General features: G+C 46.4%; 1 protein-coding gene and 1 long non-coding RNA gene across 14 annotated transcripts in view; one reads left to right on the top strand and one right to left on the bottom strand.

Moving 5' to 3' along the window:
* Positions 1-22,175, bottom strand: part of ZNF618 (zinc finger protein 618) — a 181,182-nt gene that overhangs the window by 71,085 nt on the left and 87,922 nt on the right. For all 13 annotated transcript variants that reach the window (XM_077142603.1, XM_077142595.1, XM_077142558.1 and 10 more), the window contains exon 2: positions 15,390-15,433. In XM_077142603.1, the coding sequence (XP_076998718.1) occupies positions 15,390-15,433 (44 nt within the window). The remainder of the gene's footprint in view (positions 1-15,389; positions 15,434-22,175) is intronic.
* Positions 15,040-18,704, top strand: LOC143668060 (uncharacterized). The gene is made up of 3 exons (XR_013168275.1): positions 15,040-15,105; positions 15,415-15,703; positions 18,474-18,704. It is a non-coding gene; the product is annotated as an uncharacterized LOC143668060 (long non-coding RNA).

Here is a 22,175-nt window from a genome sequence, read left to right on the forward strand (position 1 = left end):
AACATCAAATCCAAAGTTGGGCACTAAAGAGATTATTTTTCAGTTAAGCAGAGGCTGTCTGTGGTCACTGGTTACTGCTGGCACCACTCAGCTAAGAGTGGAGCCAGACCAAGTGGGTTGCTGCCAAGGAATTCCCCAAGAGCCCTGGCAATGGTTCTCAAAGCGTGTTCCTTGAAGTCCTGAGGTTTCCACAGCAAATTCCGGGTGCACCCATGAGGTCTGAAGGCTCCAACACTTCCTCCATCTTCAATAAACGCAGCCTTGCTTTTTGACTGATGTAGACATTTGGGCTTCTTCCTTCCTACTGTAGGGTGAATGGTGGGCCCCAAAAGATACATCCATACCCTAATCCCTGGAACCTGTGAATGCTACCTTATTTGGAAAAAGGATCTGCAGACAAATCTTGAGATGAAGAGATCCCCCAAGACTAACTGGGTGGGCCCTAAATCCAATAACATGTGCCCTCATAAGGCAGAGGCAGTGGGAAATTTGAGACAAACAGAAGAGAAGACACAAAGAAGAAGCAGCAATGTGACCAGGGAGGGAGCCAGGAGTCAAGACACGCCTGGGATCACCAAAAGGTGGAAGAGGCAAAGAATAAACTCTCCCTGGAGCCTCCAGAGGGAATGTAGCTGGGCTGACCACTTGATTTGGGACTTCTGGCCTCTGGAACTCTTGAGAGAGGAAGCTGCCATTATTTTAAACCACCCGTCATGAGGTGGTTTGTTACAGTGGCCATAGGAAACTAACACATTAAGACTAAATTTGACAAAGAGGCTCTAAAGCTGGTAAGTTTGCAAACCACTGCACCTAGGTCTTGATTCACTTTGTTTCACTTGTCCCCATTATCATGCCAGGCCAGGTCAATATGTGCTTGCAGAGACAATCTGGGGGGTTTCAGATGTAAGTGTCTTTCTCTGTGTCTTTCCTGACAGTTCTTCACAGGCTGACACCCATCCTATCACAACTGGCTTCATGAGAGCCCTGTGGACTGATGGGGAAACTGAAGCACAGAACAAAGCCTGTGTCTGTTTTGTTCACTTCCACTGGCCCCAGCCCTAGCATAATGTCTAGTACACTGCAAGAGCTCAATAAACAGGCAAATGGATAGTATGCCCCAGGCTACACACCTTTCAGAGATGAGCTGGGTCCCAAAACAATTCTGATTCCTATCCCAGTGCTCTTCCTGCTAATCTCTAAAGCCCAAGATAATGCAAACAAATAATTTATCAGTGGATTTGAGGCCTAAAGGCAAACGCCATTTCTGGAGGAAGAGTCCCAAGCCATGCCAGGTGCCCAGGACTCTGACATCAAATCTCCTTTCTGGGCACAACTTCTAGTTGCTGATGCTGGAAGGTACATCAAGTCACAGTAGTTATGAGCAGTCCTCAGTACACCCCGGATTTCAGTCCTGTCTCTGCCACTGATTTCCTGGGCTGCCCACTCTGGGACTCAGTTTTCCTAACTACACATGAGTGAACTGGAGTCTCTGAGACCTTGCTGGCCCTTGCAGAGGTCAAATCTTCACTCAGCAGGGCATGTACGTCACATCTACCTATACTCCGAGCCTTGGCCTGAGCAACCCTCTAATTCCTCCCAGGTACTCTAGTACCGCACCCACCTGAAACAGGCTAAGGATGGGGAGACAAACCTCCAACCGCAGTAAGCAAACAGGGACTTGGTTAACTCTCTGGAATAAAACTTCTTTAAAACAGATCCCCCTCATGAGGAATGAGGGTCTCCTGGTCTCGAGCCGGGATTAAATACACTCTCCGCAACTGCATGGGACATTAAACAAATTAACACATAGTGGTCACAGGGGCCATGCATGTTGCCCCTACTGCAGAGGCTGAACACTGACCAAACTTTCCAACCCTGTCCGTCTGCCTACCACCCGACCACGTGACTGCAAATGCTCTCAGCCAGTCACTGTGGTCCACGGGCCCTCGCGTCGGCAAATACTTCCTGAGCCGCCCACTCCAAATGGGCTGCTTCCTGCAGCCCTCCACCAGGGCTGCTCTTTCCCAGGCCTCCCGTGACCTGGGAATCCAATGGTCAAATCTCTGGCTTCATCTCATTTGTCCTCCCTCAGCAGCCTTTGACATAGTTCTTCTCTCTCTCCTTCCAACTCCTCCCTCACTGTGTCCACGCTTGGCCTGTGGACTCCCACCGTCTGGCCACTGTTCTGTCACTTTGCTGTCGCTTTTGATCCTCCCAACCCGTACACGCACGTTAACAGGCCCCAAGGATCAGCTCTAAAGCCTCTTCTATTTTTATCTACATTCACTCCCAAGTGATCTCATCCAGACTCAGGCTTTTAAATAGCAACCATACGATGATGAACCACAAGCCCTCTCCAGCACAGACCTCCCCTCTGAACTGCAGACCCGCATAATCAATTGACCCCTAGACAGGGACACCTAACAGGCATCCCGGACTCAACAGGTCCAAAGCCACGCTGCTGCCACGCCCCTCCTTCTAGCTCCTCCTCCCTGCTCCTCAGGCCCAGACCCTGGAATTATCCTCGACTCTGCCCTCCCTCTGACTCCAACGCATGCATCTACCAGCAAATCCTGCCAACGCCACCTTCAAAATATATCCAGCTCCTGCACATCCCTCACCACCCCACAGCCACCACTCCATCCAACTAACCTTCCCCTCTGTCCTGCCTTGTCCTGACAACATCATAGTCAGTTTTCCTGCTTCTACCCTTGCCCACTGCCCTGAAATCTGTGTTCACACTCAGCAGCCAGAACAATCCTGTGAAGATAAGCCAGGCTGTGCCACTCCTGGACTCAAAACCCATTTATGGTTCTAAGTCTCATCCAGAATAACAGCCCCAGTCCTTTACATATCCCTCAGGGCTGTCTGGACCTGCTTAAGTGCCCCCTGACCTCATCTCCTAACACTCCCTGTCCTGTTCTCTCCTCTGGACATACCAGTATCCTTGCTGTTCCCGAACATGCAAGCACACTCCTACCTTGGGCTTTGGTATTTGCTCTTTCCTCTGCTTGGAATATTCTCTCCGTCCCCCAGATACCCCACCAGCTAGCTCCTTACTTCTTTGCATCTTTACTCAGAAGTCCCAGGCCCTGTCAGGACTCCCCCGGCTTCTCGATCTAAACTTTCACCCACCTCACCTCTACCCGGGCCTTCTGACATCCCATCTCCCTTTTTAGTATTCGAGGCTCTCTTCGTGGTATTTACCCCCTTTCTGTCTGCCTCCCTACTATGAGCTCCCAGAGGAGTCCATGAGGACTGCCTCATGGGTTGTATGTCAGCACCAAGAGCAGCGGCCACACTCAGTGGATGGGGAGGAAGTATCTGCTAAATGAACCAACCAACGAGCCCTGGGAAGGTCAATCCCGGATAAATCTTCAATGTACCTATAGCCTATGACACAGAAAACCCCCTCCTGCCATCAAAGACAAGCAAGTAAATATGCCAGACCTCCTGGAAAATGACTCCATCACCACAGAGAGCCGATGGTTTAAGTGCTTCAGCTAATATTCAGAATTGAGTGTCGTAGCATCTCATGCACGTGGCCCTCAGTATACCACGGATTTGAGCTGTTTCACAGAAGCAATTTTCTGAGTAAGTGACGTTTATTCCTTCAGAGTCAAAGACTTCTCTTTTACCCTTTCTGGTGAAAATTTTCTGAAAGGCCAAAACACAGCAGCCTGGTCACTCTCTGACCTTCTCTTGAGGATTCAGGGTCACCATCCTAGATGTGTGTCAACCTGCACAGCCGCAGGCCCTCGGTGGCGTGGGGTGGTCCTGAGGTCTGTAGGTGGCTGCCTCCCTGCCTCCCTAATGGCTGAGGCACCCACAGTGCCCACTGGTCCTGGCAACACTCCTGTCTGCTTCTCAGGCCCCCACTCCAAATGCACCCTTGAATTCTATGTGGTCCTGGGAGCTCTCTAGGGGCAAGGGCTCTGTCCCTCCATTTCTGAATCCCTGCACCTGACCCCTAGTAGAGGTCAGGTGATGTCTGCTGGATAATACAAATGGAAAACGACTGGACCTGAATCTGCCGGTGTGTAGGGTAGATGAGGAACTGACACTGGCAGTGACTTAGAAATGCAACAGCAGGACAGCGGTGACAAGGACAGCTACAAGGATTGAGTGCCTATCTGCAGGGTGTACCTGCCCATTTCCGCGTTCTTCATAGCGTCTCGTGCAGCAGGTTCTTACACTCTGCTTTAGACGTCAGAAAACCGAGGTTTAGATACACAGTAATTTCTCATGGCCACACAACTTTCCAGTAACAGAACCTGGATGTGGCACACGTCTGCCCAACTCCAAAGCCCAGGTTTCAGATGACTTTTGTCTTGTCTTTTCTCTTGTTGAACAGATAGGTGCAAAATGACCCAAAGCTCCTGAAGATGCAAAGTGTGCTGCCTTGCCCCCCACTGTGTGCCCAGTGTGTACAGCAGTGCAGGCACACACCAGGTACTGAAAATGTTAACAAACAATTGGAATAAAACAAAGAAATGAAAGATTTCAGCTCCTCCAAGACGCAAGTGCTTTGGCTTTGTGTTCTCTGTGGGCCTCTCACTCTCCATGGTGTGTTCGAAATGGTTGCCGCCCTTAGAAATGTCCTTTGCATGGAAACTCTCCTGCTTTTCATCAAAAGAGAAGAAGTCAGAATGGAAAGAAAGGCTGCAGCCTTACCACTTTCCTAAGAAGGGCCAAAAAGAGCACCCAGAGTGAAAGAGCAGTCCTGTACCTGCACTTACCATGCCTGCCTGCGTTTTAAATCCTCACACCATCACCCATTCCTTAATAATCCTCAGAATTATCTGCACATCCATTTCTAACATGCATCACTGATGGATTTTAATAAATAGTCAAGTTGAAAAGATTAGATTAATAGGTTAAAACTATTAATTAACTTAACAGTTTAGAAATTCAAAATAACCTACAATGCACAAATATATCATTAGTTTGAGATCATTCTTATGTACTTAATTTTCTTCAATGTATAGTGTCAGTCAGCCACAATGCTGGGTAATACTATAGTTCAGAAAGGCAGTGCTAAGATTTAAATATTAAGAGTTAATTCCCTGGTTAATTTAAACTTAGAATAGGGAAAAGCAAAAGTCTTGGTCAACTCTCAACTCACAAACTTCAGAATTAGTTCTAGTAAGGAACTTCTTTTGCAGGTGTCTTGGCACATAGTAACCTGGCCTAGGTCGTTAAAAAATTATGGTTGACAACACTTTAATCCGATAAGCTTCCTTTGTCATCCCACAGGTCTAGCAGTAGCACAGTTCTGATCTGTCCACAACGTGCACTACCCTCTAAGGACCCCACCTTGCTGTGTTCCCCTGCCCTTATACAGATGCTGGGGACGCTGCAAACCTAGGAACTCTCACTCTGCCAGACAGAATCCCCTCAATGGGCAGAGGGAATGGGATGCCAAAGAAGGGCCCAGGCTTGCTACACTGCAGAAACACCCACGGTCCCACACAGACCCCAGAGGGAAAGTAATTCAACAGGTGGAGAGTGAGGAAGTCTTCAAGCTGAAAAATATACTCCTCTCCACCAACATGTCTTCTGCCAAAGCAGGTGATAGATGCAACTATCCCTTTCTCTCACTTTCCAAAGCCCAGGCCTGGACTCCTCCCTCAGGCCACTTTCTCCTTGGAATGAAAGGGGAAGGAAGCTTTCCCACAGAAGCACTCCCTCTCCAATTTCCAGATGCCCCATGCTGCCCAGCTTCTAGTAAAGCTTTGGCGTGCCTCCATCATACTGCTCCCCAACCCTGGCATCACAACTGGCTTCCCCCATGCCACTTTCCATCCATGGGTCCTTAAGACCAGCAGATGACAGAATGAGTTTTATAATACATAGTCCAGCTCCAACCACAACTCCTGGCTGGACACACAGCCCTGGCTCCTCACTTCCCAGAGCCATGTCACCCTCTGACACATAAACAAAGGCCCTAACCATATGCGAAGGCCCTCTCAGGTGTCAGGAGGAGACCAGCTAGATGCATAGATCACTGCCAGTGGCCAGTTTCCCTCATCTGCCCATACTTAACTTTCATCACATGTAAACAGGGATGTTAGCACTAACCCCTAAGCGTTGTTTAGAATAAAGATGATAGATGCATGCGAGACGCCCAAGCAAGGCACGGCACACAGAGCAGAGACTCAACAAATGCTAGTTCTTTTTTCCCATCCCTACTAAACACATGTCAGACAAAATATGAAAAGCTTGGTCAAACAATAAAAACGACGAGTTCACAGGCTACCAATGGAGCCCAGATAAATGAAAGTAGAAGAGAGATTTTTAGCCCCTCTGGAAACAAAAGTCCACTCTCCATGCAGCAGTGATGAGGAGGACATCTGGGGGTGCCACACTGCCACCAAGTTCACTGCAGACAGTGAGGTGGGAGTGGTGGACACAGGTTCAGGTGTGCTGACGTTCCTAACCATTATGCCTGGCATGGAATCTGGAGGAAGCCGGAGTCGTGAGCGAGGATTCTCCCTTCTGTTAACAGAGCCAGACAGATGGTGATCTGTGGAAACTCCCTAGGCTGCTTCCTTAGATTGAGGATCTTGGTCACGAAAGACTTCAAGAAGCGGCCAGTTCTGTTCACCCTGATGTTACTATTCTCAAGATCACGCTTCTTCAGGAAGAGGCAAGACTTCTGAATGCTCTAGAACGATACTGCAGGTTCAAAGTAAGAATGTCCTCACTGTGCTCAAGGAGTGCCAGTGGGAGGCTCACGCTGGGTGGGTGGGCCGAGCAGAGGTTCCCTAGAGACCCCATCCATTTTCTTTCGCCGGACGACCTCAAGCTCAAGAGCAACGGTGCCATTTGACAAAAATGATCCTTGGATTTTGATGTGGGCAAATTGTAGCTTGCATTTCCACAGCTGTCTCCAGAGGATCAACCTAAGGATATATCTGAATTGTCAAGAATCTGCCCTATTTGCAAAGTATAAGGTTAAGAGTAATTGACTGAGCGTGGACCACGTCCGCCAAAAAGCAAGCAGCCCCCTTTGGAATGAATACATGAACCCCTAGAGGCAGCCTGTAATTTATGATTTCGGAGTTAAACTTTGTCTAAAGCTTGGCAGGGTGAGAAATACCTTTTAGGAAATCAACACTGAATTCCAACAACAGGAACATGAACCCAGAATCAAGATGGAGATGCATCCTGACTAAAACACACCCAGAGTTCTTGAGTATTTCATTCTGGTTATCAGCTAGCATTAGGCCCGGTACTGTGAATTTTTGTGCAAATCAAGTTAATTTGTTTAAAGATACTTTCATAATACTGCCAAAAACCAAAAGATTAGACAGCAAGAAGCTATTACTTAAAAAATAATTATGCAGCTGCCCACATGGGGTTATTTGAGTACATACACAGTCCAATGATGAAAAACTTTGACTTAAAGGACAAGGCTCAGACAGACCTAGAGAGCCACCTGGGTGACCTTGGACAAGGCTGTTTTTCTGAAAAAGAACAAGATCAATGGATACTTTGGAAGGCAGCTGGGAAGATCTAATGAGATATGAGTGAACTACAAGATGCAGTGACCAGGTCATGGTGGGCTCTTAACAACTATTAGCTCTTTCCATATCCTCATCCCTGCCTCCAGTCCCTCTCCAATATCCAGGCACTATGAGAAATCAATTGCCACCCTATTGTCATCTCCTTCTAGGGCTGAAATGTAGTGTGGTGGTGTTGGTGGGTATAAAAATGAGTGTTTACTGAAAACCTGTGATGGGCCATGCATTGTGGCAACAGATTTTACATTACAATTAATCTTCATTGTCAACACTGGGAATGAGGTACTAATGTTATGCCCATTTTACAGATGAGAAACTGGAGCACCGAGAGGCTGACTAGCCCAAGGTTCCACCATTAGGCACTGGACAGCTCCAAAGTCCCACACAGGCAGTATGAGCCCTTCCTCCCAGTGTAGAGCTGCCTGGCCCTGGGCAGGGCTCAAGAGGGAGAGGAAGATGCCTGGCAGAACAGGTGGGCGGGAGGTGCCAAGGTGGGCATGGAGAGTGGGAGGCACAGGGAGTATGGCTGCTGTCCACTGGGGCTTTCCCCTAGCGCAAGCAGGTCGCTGGGCTTTTTGCAGATGTAAGACTCACACACTGCTTTTCGAACTGGATTCCCCAGGTCTGAAAAGAGAAAAAAAGGACAGTGCAGAAATTCACTTCTAACCCCACTTTCTACAGTCCTGCCTGTCCTGAACTTGTAACATTTCTCTCCTCACCCCCCTTGAGTTGACTCTTCTCCTGGCTGCCCGAATGATCTTTTAAAAGCCTCAGTCATATCATGTCACTCCTCTGCTCAAAATCTCCAAGGGCTCCCCATCTTATGCAGAGTAAAGGCCAAGGTCCCCATGACAGCCTGCAGGGCCCCACACAGTCACTGACCTCCCTGATGGTGCTCCAGCTCCAGGACCTGCGTCCCTGCTGATCTCACTTTCTGGAATGTACTTCCCCCAAAGTCGTAGTTAGGCTGGATGGCCTGGTCAGGAGGGACTGAGGGCCCCCTCCCAGTCCCACCATGGCAGGCTCTGTTACTACCCGAAGACCCACTTTCCTTCCAGCGCCTTCCTTTTGACCTGAAGCACATGGTGTTGTTACTTCTGCAGAGGGTCTCTGGCTAAGCCCCAAAACTAACAGCATGGGCTGCTAAGGGATTAGGGTTAAAATGAAAGGGGTTGGGGGACAAGGAGAGGTAGTGCTTCTGATCGCAAGAAACAACTGAAGGTGGTTTGGTTTACTTCCCTGTAACTCAACCTTGGTCACCTTTGCAAGACCAGTGATCCCAGCACTCGAGGTTAACGGTGACCTGGTGAGCAGGTCACAGATCACGTGGCACAGATGCAGCCAAGCTGGCTTCTTCTAAGAAGAATGGGGTCATGGGGCCTTGACTTAAGAAAATGCAGTTTTTATAAACAAATGCAGCTACAGGAACTAGCCTAGTGTCCTACTATGTCTGCTGAAATGAAGAATTAGGACTTTTTTTAGTCAGTTGAAGATTTTCAGAGCTGGAAGGGCTCTGTAGATATAATCTAATCCAAACCTTCCATTTTGGAGATAAAGAAAACAGGATAGAAGAGGTTAAGGGGCTCATCTGTTCACTGTTTGTACTGATTTCCTAACAAGTGCCAAGCATAGATCTTGTAGACAGGGAGGTTGGAGAGGAGAAGTTCTTAAGGCCAAGCCTCATTCATTCATTCCAAAAATACTTATTGAATGCCTACTAGGTACTGGCCACGGTACTGGGTGCTGGAGATATGTGGCAAATAAGCCCAACAGCATCCCTGTCCCCATGAAACTGGCATTCTAGTAGGAATGAAGGGATATAATAAATAAAATATATGAAATATCAGATACCAAAAAGTGCTATGGGTGTGTAAAAGCAGAGCGGGGTGGTGCCGCTTATATCTGAGCAGTCAGGAGAAGCATGACAGAGGGGGCAGCATTTGAACAAGGATCTAAAGGAGGTAAGGGACTAAGCTAACCCTTACTAACCTCAGGACCTTTATTTTCCCATCTGAAGGAGGGACCAAATGAGCTCTGACCCTCTGCAAAGTGTCTACAACTATAACTCCTCCTGGCCAATCTAACCCAAGGGTCAGGGTCAGGTTCACCAGTGGCATCAGCAGATTGATGCTAATGTTTTCCTGACAACAAACACAAGCCACTTTTCAGAATGACCACTGGGGTCACTAAGAAGTAATGTTTCTTTGGTCTTTCCAAGGATATCCTATTAGTTTTAATCACCAAATCAATCTAAACTCACTTGTAAGCACCTCTAGGGTCCCTGCCTTTTTGACATTTCCATCCCACCACCGCCATCCCACAGCTGATGGCCTGCTCCCTGGCCCACCACAGGGATCCTTAGCATCCTTAACTGATCAGGTCACAGGGAGAAGCAGGAGAGCAGTCACTGGGCACACACACATCAGAGATGTCAGATCTGGGCAGACATCTGCTGCTTACTTCCAACTGCACAGCCTTAGAAACTGTGCCCAGCATCCTCATTCATGAAATGAGAATAATGAAACTACCTTCCTTCTAAGGTTGTTATAAAGATTAAATAAATGAGTATGTGTAAGCCACTCGAGCTCAAAGAATGGCATGAAAGTGGTGACTAAATGGTAGTTGATATTCAAAACTTTTTCTTTATGCTTCATATCAGATGGGGTCCTACAGTCACACACAGCCTTTAGGTTCTGGCTGGCCCTTCTTGATCTATATTCTGGCACTGAGGTAATAAGATAGGGTTTCATCACTGAGTATACTCAAGGTGGCATACACGTCACCTATCCCCTCCCCAATGACCAGGGCAGGCCTCTCTAATCAATCCCAGCACTCTTTCCCATCCAAGTGTAACCTTGGGCTGACAATACTAAATGCAGAGGTCAGACAGCTACTACCACTGCGGAAAACTGCCTGCTGCCCATGGCCAGACAATCAACAGGTAGAGATGCAGCTAATGGGGAGATGCACGCATAGGGGAACAAGGAAAGGGACTACATTCACATGAGAGTGATGAGGACGAGATAGAGTTTTGTGTCTTTGCTCACTGCTAGAGACCCAGCATCTTAAATAGTGCCTGCCAAGTAGCAGACATTCCAGTATCTGCCAGGTGAATAGGCCAACAACCAATCCATCTGAGTCTAGAGCCCACAGCACTGGGTCTAACATCATAGGATCTCAATACTAACATGAGACGAAGGCCAGGGAGGCTGGCTATACCAAGCCTTGAGCACAGCATCAATGAGGAGGGAAAGCACTTGGCTTTTGGCAGGTTCAATACCTGACATAGGCACTCACTCAATCACCAGTGCCTTCGAGCAGGATTCTTCCTCCAGAGGCCTCAGTCTCTCCATTGGAACAATGACAGGGTGACACCAAACTCTGAGACTCCTTCAAATCTGGACACTGATCCAGGAAGCATTTCCCAGCACTGCCAAATGAGTCCCACTGCCCCAGAGACTACAACATCTGTAGAAAAGAGTTAAAATGGCAGGTCTGACTGCTTATCGTCAGAAATGATGCTTACAAGATTAGGGCCCTTAACTGATATTAGGGAACTTGGATTTGGGAGAGGTCCTACCTAGGAGAGCACCCCTCCCTAAGGGATAGAGTGGCTCACTGGGCCCAAACCGCTTATGCCAACAACATGGTTTGTACCAGACACCTGCTGAGAATCTGAAATTTGGGAATGTGCTAGACAAAGGGTAACCAGCCCCCAATAAAAACCTGGGCACTAATGAGAGTATCTAGTGAGCTTCCTTGGCAGACGACATTTTACACATGTTTGCAACTTGCCGCTGGAGAATTAGGCATATCCTGTGTGTCTCCACTTAAAGAAGGTTGTCAGAAGCTTGTGCCTGATTTCCCCTGGACTTCACCCTGTGTGCCTTTCCCCTTTGCTGATTTTACTTCTTATCTTTTCATTATATTAAATCTTAGCCATGAGAAAAGCTATATGCTGAGTTCCTCCAGCAAATCATCAAACTTGGGGTGGTCTCAGGAACTCCTGACTCAGCTTTGTACACAGTCCTTACACAAAATCCTGCTACAGGGGCCCAGGAGAGAGCCACAAGGTGCTTGGCAGTTGCTGGCCACCGGCATTCGTGGGTCCAAGCCTAGCCACTTCCCCTCTGCCAACTCAGGGCTGCACTCCTGCGACTCCAGCCTGCATCCTCTGCTCCTCACTCGTTCTCACTTTTTCTCACATCTCCTTCACTATCTACCCCATAAACATTTACTGAGCACCTGCAAGGGGCCAGGTCCCATTCTGGGTGTGAGGAACATAGCAGCAACCAAGATAGACACAGTCCCTGCCTTATGGAGATGACACTACAAGGGAGACAGAGAGAGAGAGAAAAGAAAGTAAACTTAAAAACGGGGTAATTAAAGAGTATAAATAGGCTCTGAAGGCCAGAGGCCACAGCACAGGGTTCCAGGGGTATCTACCTTGAATGGGGTTGGGGAGGGCGGGAGGCGGTTCAGGGAAAACTACTTTGAGCTGTGATCTATCTGAGGTGTGAATGATGAAATGTTCCAATCGTGGAACGATGAGAGGAAAGAGCATTCCAGGAAAAGGGAACAGTAGTTGCAAAGGCCCCTGGGCAGGAGTCAGTCTAGGATAGGTGTAGTCAAACTACAGTTATCTATATAGTTAAGTGTAACCTATGTAGGCTACTTCTGTTTAAATAGCAGAGTTGAGACGCTGCCATAGAACAAAAAATATATACTATCTGACCCTCCAACCCCTGGTTTAGAGTGTTAGATAAGAGAGAGGTCAAGGTGGCTAAAACAGAGGGAGGGAAGGGGAGACTAGTATGCGATGAGATCAGAAAGGAGTTTGGGGGCCAGCCTGTGCTGGGCTGTGTGGGCACCCTGACTTCCTGCTGCCTCCATTCTGCCCCCTCCAACCCACTTTGCAAGGAGCAGCCAGGGTGACAAATACATGGAGCCCAGAACAAGAACCAGGCCTCAGAATTCTGTACAGCTTAACGCACTACCTGGAGACATCCCAGCCTATGGTGGGCTGATAATGAAAAAGTACTGGTAGAGTCCCGTGAGGGACTGGAGGGGAAAAAAAAGTATTGGTAGAGTCCCTTGAGGGACTGGAGAAAAAAATAAAGGACTATTAAAATTTCCCATCTCAGAAACCCCTGGTGCTCTCTCAAACATTAAGGACTCTCAAGAAAATAGACCAAGCCTTGATTTTGAGACTTGGCCTTATGAAACTAATCTCTGTAGTGGAGAAGCTAAGACTACCTATAATTACGCCTAAGAGTTGCTTCCAGAGAACCTCTTTGTTGCTCAGATTTGGCTTCTCTAAACCCAACTCTACAAGGAAAATCATTATCCTCCCCCCAACATGAAACATGACATTCAGGGGTGAAAGTCTCCCTGACATTGTGGGGTATGACTCCTGGGGCTGAGCCTAGCCCTGGCACTGCCGGATCTATACTGCCTTCTGAACCAAAAGGGGGAAAAGAAAGGAAACAAAACAAGATATCAGTGGCTAAGAGACTTCAAATAGCGTTGAAAGACTATTCTGGAGGCTACTTTTATGCAAGCTTCAGCTAGATATTGCTAATTGCCCTAGTCTGCCAAACTCCAACCAACATCATGCCTATTAACCATAAAGAATACCTAGGGCTTGAACAGAGACTATAGAAGTGTTTCACGCACTAAGTTTACTTTCCTGAAACCCATTACCTCCAGAGGGTTCCTAGGCTAGATAAGCCCTGAAACCCAGAGGGGCCAGCCTCGCCAAGAACATCAATTAATTTCATCCCCCTATCCCATATTATTGATACCCCTTCCCAACATGAAAAAGTTAGAAAGGGCATAGCCCAAAGATCCTTATACAGTGAGAGAAGGACCAAAGGAGAAGGAGAAATTCTAACAAAGAAGATAGGATTTAACAAATGAATATGACTGCTGAATCACCATATTGATATTTCTTTTAGCCTTCGGTGTTTTGGAGCAGCTAGGAGGAAAAACCTGGAACTACAGAATGGGAACACAATCCAAAGTATGATATCTGTTCTGAAGCTGCTTGTTGCAGTGTATTTTGAAAGTTATTGCTTTTTTTCTTTTCTTTTTGTATATATATTTCACAATTAAAAAATGATTAAAAAACAAACAAACAAACAAGCAAAAACCAGCCAGGGTGAGCTTCCTGCAGCACAAAAGCAATCACATTACTCCTGGGTTCAAGGAACTTCAACATCTCCCCATGGTTTCCCAAGGTATGTATCAAAGACTTGTTCTTTGAGATGAACTTCAATTAAAGGATTCCATGGTTAAGTAGGTCTGAGAAACATGGCAGTCTCATCTTTTCTCTTGGATATTCTCAAGCTTACTCAATAGCCCATTAAAGGTTCTAAAGGTCCAACAACAAAGAAACCAGCTTGACTCTGTTTAACCCATTGTCCTCCAAACTAATTTGTCATAGAACCTGTTTTTCTGCTCACAAAAAAAATCAATTAACATTTTACAGAACTAGTGTGCCAAGGCCTAAAGGGCATTCATGGCCTGACCCCCAGCTCTAGTACATGACCACAGAGCTCATTTCAGACTTTATGTACATATCCCAGGGAGCCACCTCTTCTGTACGCCCCTTGCCTTCTTCCTGCCTCAAATCCCCAAATAAAGGATGCTTGACTATTCCAGCTCTGCTTTACCCTATGATACATTCGCAGCAGTTTCAGTGCTACCACTTCCCTGGGCTGGGTGCAAAGAACGTCCCCTGCTTTGGCCTGTCTGCTACCTCGTTTCCCCTTTTTCAGTAAGGACATTCAAGCTTTCCTTGAGAACCACCCCTATCCCCACTCCTGCCAGGTCAAAGGTGAGGACATTAACCCATCTGGCCAATCAGAGTATTCCACCCACCCTGGAAGAAATGATCAGGAGATAAGCACATGACTCTTGGTGGGCCAATGAGAGTCATCTTTTGGACCGCTGCTGAAGCCATGATGGAAGAGGCTTTCTCATTGGCTGAGATCACTAGCGGTAAGGCCCACGTTACATCCGGTACTACCAGGACCATCTCTGCCTGCTGAAAAATGAAGCCAAGAGTGAAACAGAGCTGGTCGGAGTGGGAGGAGGAGCAGAAAGTGGGAGGGAAGGGGAGAGGAAAGTGGGGAGGGGGGCAGAGAAAGAGAAAACGAGTGAAATTCCTAACGCCAGCACTCGAGCCCCTGAATCCATTGCACCCCTGGACTTCACAGGTGCATGATTGCCAAAATTTCTATTTCTGTTCTAAGTAATCTGGGGTAAATTTCTGTCACATTCACCACAAACAACCCTGATGAATTAAAACTCCGTGTGCTGAACATTTTACAAGAGTCATCTCATTTAATCTTCATAATAGCCCTTTTCAAGCTAGGCTATCTCAAATTTAGAGAAGAAATGAAAAGGCAGAGAGAAGGACTTGTAATCACCCAGCAAGGCCCCCACAAGCTCCAAGACTCCAGGAGGCCCATTCACACAGAATTCCAGAATACCGTGAAACCGGTGTCCCCTGGAGTTTACAATGCAGCAGTGGAGTTGGGATTCACAACCAGGCCTTTCAACCCAGAGTCCTGTGGTATTTCACCCATAAGCCATCCCCTATTTGAGAGATCAATGGCCAGATCAGGAATAAGTCATCCTCAGCTTCCGGTCTTGGGTGCCCATAGAGGATACCAGGAGGGCTGGAAAACATTGCCCAAGCTGTTTTCCAGGAACACAGGGATTGTCAGCAAAGGGAGGTGGCATGAATCAGCCATCCTATCAGATGGGTGGTGAGGACAAGAAAGTGATGGCTGAGAGGTGTGAAGACCAAACAGAGGGGAAAGGGTGCAGGATAGGGCAGGGCAGTGGGGAGCTTACCTGCCCGCTGTACTTTTCCTTCCAGCTGCACTGGCTCCGTCAGCCTGCAAAAGAAACCCCAAAACATACATCAGCAAAATGAGAAGACACAAATTCTACCCCCTGCAATTCTCACGCTATGCTCCCACTGAACACAGGCCTATATACAGAGGGGTGAGGTGGCCCACCCCACTCCTCCAAGTTGGGAAAATCTGTCCTCAGTGATAAGAGAGAGTCAGGATACTCTCTTATTTGGTTAGCCCTTTACATCCTGCCTGAACACCCACTACCAGCACAAAACCAGCAATTGCAGAGCCCTGGGGACTCAGTGAAAAGTAAGTAACCAGCCAAATCTGAGATTGAATTGCACGATTTTTATTTTCAGCTGGGATTTCCAATAAAACAGTAGCTGCAGATTTATCCCTACCAAGCATGGGGGGGAAATACTATTATGTTAAAATATTCTGTCCCCCAACCCTATGAGCAGGGGAAGACAAGAGAATGCCAGTTCTTAATCTCTTTTATTGGGGGGAGGGGGGGAGGATAGGGAGATAATGCTGACCAAATGAAATTTTCAGAAATCATAAAATTCTGGTTCAGATGGAGAGACTGAGGCCCTAGGCAAAGAGAGAGCTGCCTGAAGGCTCATAAGGACTAATGACAAACTGCTAAGATATGACTCTTAGGCCAGTGCTGGAGAGGCATGGGGGGAGGGGGGGTGACATGCTGGACACAGGGGCCAAAGCAGGCTTCAGACATGGGAAGAACCCCTAAGATCTTCATTACCCCTGGTTGAAGATGCAGTTCTAGCTGTGCCAAACCATTCATAGTAATAGTAATCATTAGAATACTCCAAAGGCCCAAACCCTGGGGTCACATGTGTTTCCAAATTCAGAAGTTTTCTGACTCTAAAAAGGTAATGAAGTACATATGTTCACTATTTTGAAACAGCTCTGGCGGGGTCTGAGGAGTCCCCAGTAATCAAGCACATTAGTATTTCTGTAGTGAAAGATAAAAGGAGTCAACTGTACATGGGATAAATACACACTACAACCAGCCCCATCTTCCCCTCAGGTCAAGTTCTGCTGCCCAATCAGTTATAAAAATCTTTTGATTTTCAAGCATTTTGAATTGCAGAACGGTGGATAAGAGATTGAGGATTAAAATAAAAGCAGCAGCCACTACCTTTTAACGAGTGCTTATTAGAGGTTGTAAAATGGCAAAACCAAATGGCAGATTTTGATTCAAATGAACTAAAATAAAGAGATGCTACTTAAATAAAAATAAAAGGATTTCACCAAAATAACACAAGATTTCCAGCTTCCCTTAATAAAGTGGATAACCTGGCAACACGTAGTCCTATATGTGACAATCAGTGGGTGCTGACAGGCCACTGGCTTCTCCAGAGTCCCCATACCTCCCTCTTGCCTTACTCAGCCCACCTGCCCGGCCACCGCAGGCATCTGTACTCACTCCCCTGGTTGACTTCATGTCAGGCGCTAGGGCACAGACATTAAATGCCTGGTCTCATTTACTCCTCACAGTACAGTTACCCTACCCCACAATACCCCCAGTTTACAGATGAGGACACAGAGGGCCAGAGAGCTTTAGTCTTCTATCAAAAATCCCACAGCTGCAAGCCCAGATCGAGGGTCACTCCAAAACTGCCTTCCTCACCTCTGGAATACTTTTTCTCCCGCCAACTTTCAGGCAAGCCAATCAGGAAACAGGGTAAAACTACGCAGACTAAGTTTCCTAAATGAGGGAAACAGAAAGGTTAAGGACAAATGGGGAGATAGAAATGTGAGTCTGGGAGGGAGAAATTAATAGGATGCCTGTGTGTTATTTCAGCAGAAGAAACAAGAAAGCAGGAAATGGTGTGCATGTCATTTTACTGGGAGCAAAAGAGCAAAATGGATTACAGCTTCCTTCCAACACCTTGCATTCCTCAAAACTTGTGTGAAAAATGAATGTACAGAAGTTGTTTAACTATTCATATCATAAAGTAGCAGGGTGAAGGGCTTCTCCCCCAGCAAGCTTAAAAATACTGCAAACTCCCAAATGACCTCTCAACTTCTGACTTAATTCTGGGTGTGTACTTCTACCATTTTCCATATACATTTTTAATGTTGACTTTTTTGTCCTTTTCCTTCACGATTTCACAGAGTTGAGCAGCTCCCCATGATGGGCCATGAGGGTAAAGATTCTCTATTTTCGACATACCTAATAATCCACACCTGTTTCCCTTTTATTATGTTTATGATACTTGGACATCTTATCACTAGTGTCAACATTCATACTTGTTTTCCATTCATTTTTATGAAGCAAAGACAAAATGTTCAAAATATTCAAATAGTTGTTCAAACAAATTATTTTGCAGAGACTAAGGTGGTGATGCTGGGGAAACTGAAATGCTGGAGGGAGGGGTGCTACCACAGCTGGGTGTGAAAAGTCTGTTTATCGGCAGACATGGGAAAGCCTAGGTAGGCACACTGACGGGCTCCAGTGAGATGTCCGCGACAGCACATGTTAATGTCACAGCTCATATAAATCAATGTGTAGGCCTAGCAGACTCAAGAAAGGCCAGCTGCATCCTGCCCCACCAGAATGGCAAGGGGACATCCCTTCCCAACCTCAGCCAAAGCTGGATCTCCATCTGCAGAGTCCCCATGACCCCAGACCAGTTTTGTCTGTGCCCTCATGCAGACATTATGGCAATCCCTTGTGAATTAAGTTAAACCTCTGACAGTGCTATTTCCTTAGGTCAAAATGACCTCAAATCAGCAATTTCAAATAATCCAATCTAATCCACATACTCTTCTTTACCTGGTTGAATGCAATTTCAATTGTTTCTCAATTTGAAATGCAGTTTAAGAGCAAGGGTTTAGAGTCAGGCTGTCTGAGTTCGAGTCCCACTTCTACCATCATCATCTAGCTGCGTCATCTCAGGCAAGTCACGTACCCTTTCAAGATCTCAGCTTCCTCATCTGCAGAATGGGCGTTTTTAATAAGATGACTTAGGGTAATATTTACAAAAGTACTTAGCATGTGCTTGGCTGTAATAATTATAACAATCATTAAAAACCCTATGCCACTATTTATCAGGTCCAGGAAACTGAGACAGAGAAAAACAGAGACTTGTACAAGGCGACGCAGAAAATGATCAAGTGGCAGAGGTAGCCTTGGACCATGGGTCTTCCCAGCACGTTTCAGAGTCTGACCAGAATCTGATACTGCAATCTGCTTCTCCTGAGAGTTCATCAAACCACCATGGATCTAAGGTCTTCTCCAACAGGGCCAGAATAATACTGAAAATGATAATGTAGATAGAGTACATAGCCCACTACATAATTTAAATTACTGCAGTAATTTAAATAATGGAAACTCCTACTGCCACGCTATTGGTGCTGTAGGATCATCTTTTGCCATTGGACTATGTTGTCCTAAAGAAAGGGGCTTCTCACCCTGATTCTCTCTGGGTCTCGCTGCGACCCTTAGAAAAGCTCTTTCCTTTCCCCGAACCTGAGGTTCTCCACAGGTAAAAACTGAAGGAGAGGTGTAAGAGTTGGCTAGATCAGATCGTCTCTCCCTCCCTTCCACCTCTGCCAATCCATGGTGAGCTGACCCAACCTTAACCAGAGCCCCCTATGGCAAATGAGATGTGATGGAGGAGAGAGGGCCTCCTGCCCACCCCTGCCCAGCTGGGGGTAAAGGTCCCCCAGCCCCTCATAAAATACTGATCCCCATTCCAGCCGAATCATCCCTTATATGCCTGCTTCTCCTCAGGACCTGGGCAAGGCAATTTTTGGTTTCATTCAACCCTCCTCTTCCCTCCCAAATGAATGTTAAGTTGTTCTTTTCCATTCTTTTATTAAGGGTTTTCTTGGAAAGAAAATATTATTCCAAACCAGAAATTTTATTTCTAAATTTGTGCAAATGTAAGTTGTAAGACATTAGCTGCATTTCACATTTTGTGCAAATGGCAGAAATAGGCAATTCGTGTGCTACGGGATGGGGGCTGGCCAACGATTTCGATAAAATAAACCCTTTTTTAATTTAAATGCTAATGCACTGAATTAAAATTTAATAACTGAGGAAATTGAAAAGCCGAGCAGGAATATTGGAAATAAATCCAAGCAGAAACAGCTGAAATTAAAAATTCTAGAGAGTGGGAGGATAGCAGCTAAGCTGTCTTATATGATTACATTTTTTTTTTTTCAGAATGAAGCAAAAAAAAAAAAAAAATCCTATCTCTCGCTGGCTCTAGGGCAGTAAATCCACAGTGCTGTGATTTATTGCTCAATTTTCCTGAGGGAAAAAGGCTTTCTTTCATGCTGAAATATTTCATAAATTTCAAGCCAGCATAAATTCTTAATTTAAAAGTTATGGAGGTCACATTTAGTGCACTGGTACAGTTCCAAAATCTTAAAGGAATAGCAGCAACCAAAAAAAGAAAAAAGGGGGGTGGTAGAATTTTCTTTTCTGTTTTTTCTTTTTTTTTCATTTTGGTTTTAATTTACCCGTTGAAATTTCATTATTAATGACTCCTCCTGGATACTTGGAACCCAAGCGTGTGGGGAACTGGTGTGTGTTTGGAAATCTGCTGCAAACGATGAAGAGATAAAGATTGAATTCAATTATAAAAAGGCCTTTTTTTTTTTTTAAAGCCACTTGAGGAATTTCTGGTAAAAATTTCCTCCCTTCAATGCCCGGGAAGGGGTGAGGGTGGGGGAGGGTGGCCAATGTAATTGCTTCTCTTAGATCTCCAATCTTTTGTGCACACTGATATATTCATTTGTTATACAGCTGTTCAGCGGCGGAAAGAATGCTGGGGCGCCCATAATTCTAAGCAAATCAATCAAAAATTAATGATTTGTCATGCCTGCACAATGGAGGAAAAACAGCTCCTTGGGTCCTGGCTGCCTGATGGCGAAGAATGAACTGCCTTTCTGCGATAAGAGAGCCAAGCCAGAGGTCGCGGGAGGCCGAAGTTGCCACGGCTGAGGTGGGGGCCGCAGGGGCCGCCATCTTGGAGGGGGGGCAGCTCCAAGATGGCGCCTCGGGGCAACCAGCCCGAGACCCACCGAGGGCGTGGGTTTCTGCAGTGGTACAATTAGGAGCTTGCCTTTTCCCTCCCCCACCCCAACCTCATCACAGAAGGCACGACTCAAAACCGACTTGCTCTCAGGAGACTTCATTGAACTCGCCCCCCGCCCCCAGTCAGATTTAATTTCTCCCAGTTCACTGTTCTCTCAACAATGCGAACACGCACGCCTTCAGCGCCGTCCACCACCCGGACGGGCTGGGACCACAGACTGGGTGGCCTTCTCTCCTGAGGCTGTGCGTTCCTCCTGGGCATAGACACACCCCACACATCATCACACCTTCGGGGCCCAGCTTAGTGCCTGGCACGAGGCAAACAGTCATCCGATATGGTTGAATTCATTACTTATTATTTCTGAGGAAATACTGATAATGAGGTTCGCTTAGATGGATGATGAACTGCGCTGGCAATTACATTTGGTTGAAAAAGTGACAACTGACCTTAAATACCCAATCACTCCTTCATTCACTCGACAGATATTTCTTGAAAAGCCACTCTATGTATTATGGCACTCTGCAAAAGCACTATATATGTTAGGCTGGGTGGGCAACATCAACTCCACTGGCAGACACTTCTGTAATCCCCAATATTCGCTGCTTCTCACGCTTCTCTCCACCCTCACGGAAGGGAGACGTGAACAGTGAACTGGGAGAAAAAAGAAATACCTTTGTGGTCTTGTATTCTTACAAATTCATGTGAAGATTATATCCGCCAACACCTAACGCATATTATTTCATAATATCTGTGTGTGTGTTACAATGTATATATGTATATGTGTTAATTTGAACATTTAAATTCTGATTTACTAGCTCACACCACTGAAGTGCAGGAAGATTCCCACTATCAGCCTTCTCTGTGTAGGGTGTGGCCAGGTACACTCAACCCAGGGGTCTGCTGAGAGGCACTGCATCCGCGAGAATCACCTGCTACAGCTCCCATATACCCAGAGGATATGTATATTCTCTAATATTTTCTAAGGAAAGGAGGATAAATTGGTCTGAAACAGCTTGAATTGCATTCACATAGTCTTTCCTTTCCAACAGCCAGAAGATTCCCAAAATTTAACTTGTAACCTTGTCTTTCCCATTGGCATGCAAGACTCAAATCAGGAGAAAAGTCATTCATTCATCCAACAAATATTTAATGAACCTCTTCTGCGCCAGACATTATTCCAGGCAGCTAAGACATGCCCTACCCTCATGGAGACTTAACTCACGTGGGGGCAGATAGGACCAAAAATGGTAATAAGCAGTATATATATGTAGTATGCATAAAAGTAATAGGTGCCGTGGGATAAAAAATAGAGACGAATATGGGAGTCAGGAATGTCAGGAGCGAGGTAGAACCATGGGTTGCAATTTTAAATAGGGTGATAAGGTAGACATCTTTGGGCAAACACTGGAAGGAGGTGAGTGAGCTGGGGAAGAGGGCTCAAGGCAAAGAAAATGGTCAGTGTAAGGACCCTAGAGTGGGAGAATGCCTGGCATGTTCAATTAACAGCAAGAAGGCCAGCAGGCTAGAACAGAGTGAAGTGGTGAGGTAACGGAAGGCTGGCCCATGTAGGGCCTGTAGACCACTCAGGTTTTGGCTTTTACTCTGGGAACCCACCGGAAGGTTTTGGGCAAAGTGACGTAATAGTTTTACTTCCATTTTATGAGTCACTGAGGCTGATGTTCTGAGAATAAGCAGTGGGGCAATGACAG

Source organism: Tamandua tetradactyla, chromosome 2 (genome assembly GCF_023851605.1).
Source record: "Tamandua tetradactyla isolate mTamTet1 chromosome 2, mTamTet1.pri, whole genome shotgun sequence".
Taxonomy (NCBI): Eukaryota; Metazoa; Chordata; class Mammalia; order Pilosa; family Myrmecophagidae; genus Tamandua; species Tamandua tetradactyla.